Source organism: Egretta garzetta, unplaced genomic scaffold (assembly GCF_000687185.1).
Source record: "Egretta garzetta isolate BGI_Z169 unplaced genomic scaffold, ASM68718v1 scaffold746, whole genome shotgun sequence".
Taxonomy (NCBI): Eukaryota; Metazoa; Chordata; class Aves; order Pelecaniformes; family Ardeidae; genus Egretta; species Egretta garzetta.
This window is the reverse complement of record NW_009260010.1, coordinates 128097-132019: the sequence shown is the minus strand read 5'-3', so window position 1 is coordinate 132019 and position 3923 is coordinate 128097. Positions and strand designations below refer to the sequence as shown.

The following is a 3923-nucleotide window of genomic DNA, read 5'->3' as shown; positions in this document are numbered from 1 at the left end:
GGGCCGGTCCGGCCCCGGGGGGGTTTGGGGGGGGGGAGCCCCCCAGCCTCACCTGTCCATCAGCTCCCAGTCCTCCCCACCCCAGCGGTCTCTGAACTCCTCCGTGTTCATCCCTCCCACGCGGTCGAAGTCCGACTTGTAGATGCCGAAGAGGCCGAAGCCGTTCACCTCCCAGTAGCCTGGAGGAGGGCGAGCAATGAGGCGAGGGGTGTGAGGGGACCCCCAAATCCCCAGGCCACACCCCCCACGCTCTCCCCGCTATTTGGGAACCACGGGAATGCCCCACCCCAACCCCTCTTCCCACCATGGGTCCATCCCCATCCCCACCACCTCCCACGGGGGGTGCACTGGGTGACAGCCCGGTTTTGGGGGGCACGCTGGGTGCGACGCCTCGGGCTTCAATCCCATCTTGCCAGAGCAAAACAAACCCCTCCTCCCCGCGCATCCGAGCCCGGCTGTGACCCCGGCCCAGCAGCGCAGCTCTCCCCCGGCACGGCGGGGGGGGACACATGTTTCCCAGCAGCAAAGGCGTCGTGACAGCAGAGGGGACCCCGCTCACCGTTGGGCTCCCGGGGGGAGCTGCCGCAGCTCAGCCTCATGACGATGGGCGCGTAAGCCAGCTTCCCCTCCACGCAGTGCTTCCGGATGCTGTCCAGGATATTGGGGGGGAAATGGATGTGCAGGTCGCAGAGGAACACGATGCTGTGCCCGTCCTACAGGAGGGGACAGACAGAAGATGGATCAGGGCGAGGCGAAGCCAAGGTGAGAGCTGGTTCCTCTCCCCCGGCTCACCTCAACCATGTCCACGCCAGCCTGCAGCCCGGCCGAGCGCTCAAAGTTCCCTGTGCGCCGCAGGTACTGGTAGCTGAGAAGAGAGGACAGGGGGTTAGCGCTGGTGACCGAAAGGGATGCAGCCCAGAGGGGGACAGGGACCATCAGCAAGGAGAGGGGACCTTCTCGGGAAGGGGGTCAGGTGCCTACAACTCATGCAGAAGGTTCCCCCAAGGAGGCGGAGGAGGTTTCTGCATCCCAGTCTCTGCCACGTGGGAAACAAGTTTAAACCCCCAAAAAGGAGGAGGAGGAGAGGGACAGCGAGGCAGAGACCCGTGCCTGGCTGGGGAAGGAGCGGGTAGGTTGCGTGAGCACCACCAGGACGGCCGGTCCCACCACGAGGAGCCCCGCAGACGCCCCTCAGCAGCCTCAGGGGGAACGGGGGGGCTTACCGGGGCAGTCGGGCGTCTCGTAGGGCTTTCTCGACGTCCATGTCATCGCTGTCAAAGTCTACCAGGATGACGTTGAAGTTGGCGTCCTTCGTAGCCCCGTACAGGTGGGCCATGTCTGAGATGAACTGCTGGACCCAGCGGGCTTGGTTCTTCACTGCGGGACACAGCCACAAACATCCCTCAGGCTCACCACGGGGCACCCCCTTCCCCAACCAAGCCACCCCCCCCTTCTGATGAGAAGCATCTCATGAGAAGAGACCACCTCACCCGCCTTGGCCCAGCCTGGAGGATGCAACCGGGGAGCAAAGGGGTCGCCTTCCTCCCCACCGGAGGATGCTGAGGGAGCAGCAGAGACCCTGGAGAGACGCGTCCTGCTGTCACCTACCAGGTACCACGAAGTGCACCATGACGTCCTGTTTCCAGCTGAGCCGCAGGGGCCGGCACAGGACAGGTCTTCCGTAGAGGATGCTCCAGGCGCTTGGCTGGGGCTCGGTGGCCCCCAGGGCTGGCCCTTCGGGGTTGGCCTCAGCACTGTCATCCTGCTTGCCCTGGTGCAAGAGGACGTAGACGTACTCGGAGAGCCGCACCGTCCGCTGGCCCCGCTCCGCCAGCTCCAGCTCTAGCAGGTAGCGGTTCCCCCGGGCCGTGTCCCGACGCTTCTCCACGTTGACGATCCTCAGGAGGGTGTAGATGCTACGAGGGAAGGAGAAGCACTTGAAAGCACCATCACCCCGAGCTCCGCTCCCCGCAGCTTGAGGGGGTGGCCTGAACCCCCCATCCACCCAGCTCACCCAGCCCCAGGGAGCCAAGCGGGAAGGTGGCACGTCCTTCCCACCTCCTGCCTGTGGCCCGCTCCCTCCCTACCCTCCATTCTTCTCGTTGAGCTTCTCCATGTACTGCGCCACCACGTCGACAACCTCGCTCTCGCTCAGCTGCAGGTTGCCCGATACGTTGCACCGCAGGTCGTTCCAGTCAGAGCGCAGGAGCTCGAAGTCCACGGAGCTGACACTGAACGTCCTCTGCCAGTTGATGGAGTCCTCCAGCCAGCTTTGCTGCAGCTCCCCAGTCTCATAGCTGTAGTCCGATACTTCCTCCTCCTCCTCCTCCTCCTCCTCTTCCTCCTGGCCCTTTCCCTCCTCCTGCTGGGATGCCGTCATTTCTGACATCTTCAGAAAGGATGTCACCCGTGTCCCCTCTGAGTGGGTCACCTCGGAGGAGTTGTAATCGGGGGTGGCTGCTGTCCTGCCTGGGGCAGGGGTCGTGTCCTCATGGGTCTCCCTGCTGAAGAGCCCTTCGGTCCCCAGGGCCAGGAGGCTGGGCAGCGCCCGCCACTCGCTCCCCAGCTTGGATGGACGTTCCCACCTCCTGCCACCTGCCCGCGTGCTCTTCCGCCTGGCAGGGTCCCTCTCCTTGGAGATGTTGCTCAGGAGCCAGGGGGTCCGGCGGCCAGGGACGGCGCGGAGCTTGCTGGAGGCGATGGGATGCTTCTGCGGGGTCCTGGAGCGCAGGTGGACTTTCTTCAGAGGTTTTGGGTAAAGGAAGATGCCAGGGAAGACCGGCTCCTGGGCCGGGGCTTTGCGCTTCCCTGGCTGCAGCCTGGTCACGTAGACCTTCTCCTGGGCTTTCCGGGGCTTTTTGTCCTCCCTGGGTGCTGCGGGCTTGCTGGGACCTGGCGTTTTGGCTTTGCCACCAAAGATGGGAACGGAGAGGTGGGGCTGGAGGCTCAGAGCCCCGGCACGCTTCGAAGACGCCAGCAGTCCCAGTTCATCCTCCTCATCCTCGCCAGGACCCTGGGGTAACCAACTGAGCATCCGCCCCCGGACCTGCTCCGGCGTGGGGCCCACCTCCTCCCCGCCACGGAGATCCTCAGGGAGAGCCGCCGGGCTGCTGCTGGCCTGGCGGGACGTGCTCCATCTTCCCGGCTGCCCCGGCGTGCTCGCCTCGCCCCGGGCCTGCCCCTGCTTGCGGCGAAAGCTGTAATAGTCCAGGTCACCTCCGTAATCCCCGGTGACCGGCAGCGTCTCTTTCTCTTGGGCTCCAGGTACCGGCCCAAAGCTCCTCTCCTTGGCTTCAGGAGGTGGGTCTGTGGGCTCGGGGCTGTCCACTCCCTCCTCTTCCTCCTCCTCGTCCTCAAGGAAATCTGGGGAGTAAAGGCAGAGATAAATACCACTGCAGCATGCCGGCCCAACACAAGGAGGCAAAGTCTGTCTCCAGCAAGGGGTTAACGCTGGGTGAGGGAGCCTGAGAGCTGGCGGGCACTGACCCATGCCCACCAGGGCCACCAGCTCCAGGCTCTGCCCATTAACCCCTCCCAACCTCGGCCACACTTTGGCACCACTCTGATTTCATTGGGAGCAAACCCAGCCTGCCGGGGCTTCGCCGGGCTGCAAACCAACAGCGGGGCCAAGCTCCCAACAGCCCTGCTCCTGCAGGTTCCCCCCCGGGCATCCCCAAGCCCCCACAGCAGCTCTGGTTGCATCCCAGCCCGGGAGATAGAATCATAGAATCATAGAATGTTTTGGGTTGGAAGGGACCCCTAGAGGTCACCCAGCCCAACCCCCCTGCAGGGAGCAGGGACACCGCTAACCAGATCAGGTTGCTCACAGCCCCCTCCAACCTGGCCTTGGATGTTCCCAGGGATGGGGCCTCCACCCCCTCTCTGGGCAACCCCTGCCAGGATTTCACCACCCTCATTGGATT

At 64.5% G+C, this 3923-nt stretch overlaps 1 protein-coding gene across 1 annotated transcript in view; it reads right to left on the bottom strand.

Annotated features, from left to right (window-relative positions):
• B4GALNT4 (beta-1,4-N-acetyl-galactosaminyltransferase 4) overlaps positions 1-3923 on the bottom strand; it is a 30671-nt gene that overhangs the window by 8331 nt on the left and 18417 nt on the right. The window contains exons 15-20 of the mRNA XM_035896065.1: positions 2088-3363; positions 1609-1916; positions 1224-1377; positions 793-865; positions 560-713; positions 53-179 (exon numbers count right to left, since the gene is read on the bottom strand). Of these exons, the coding sequence (XP_035751958.1) occupies positions 53-179; positions 560-713; positions 793-865; positions 1224-1377; positions 1609-1916; positions 2088-3363 (2092 nt within the window). The remainder of the gene's footprint in view (positions 1-52; positions 180-559; positions 714-792; positions 866-1223; positions 1378-1608; positions 1917-2087; positions 3364-3923) is intronic.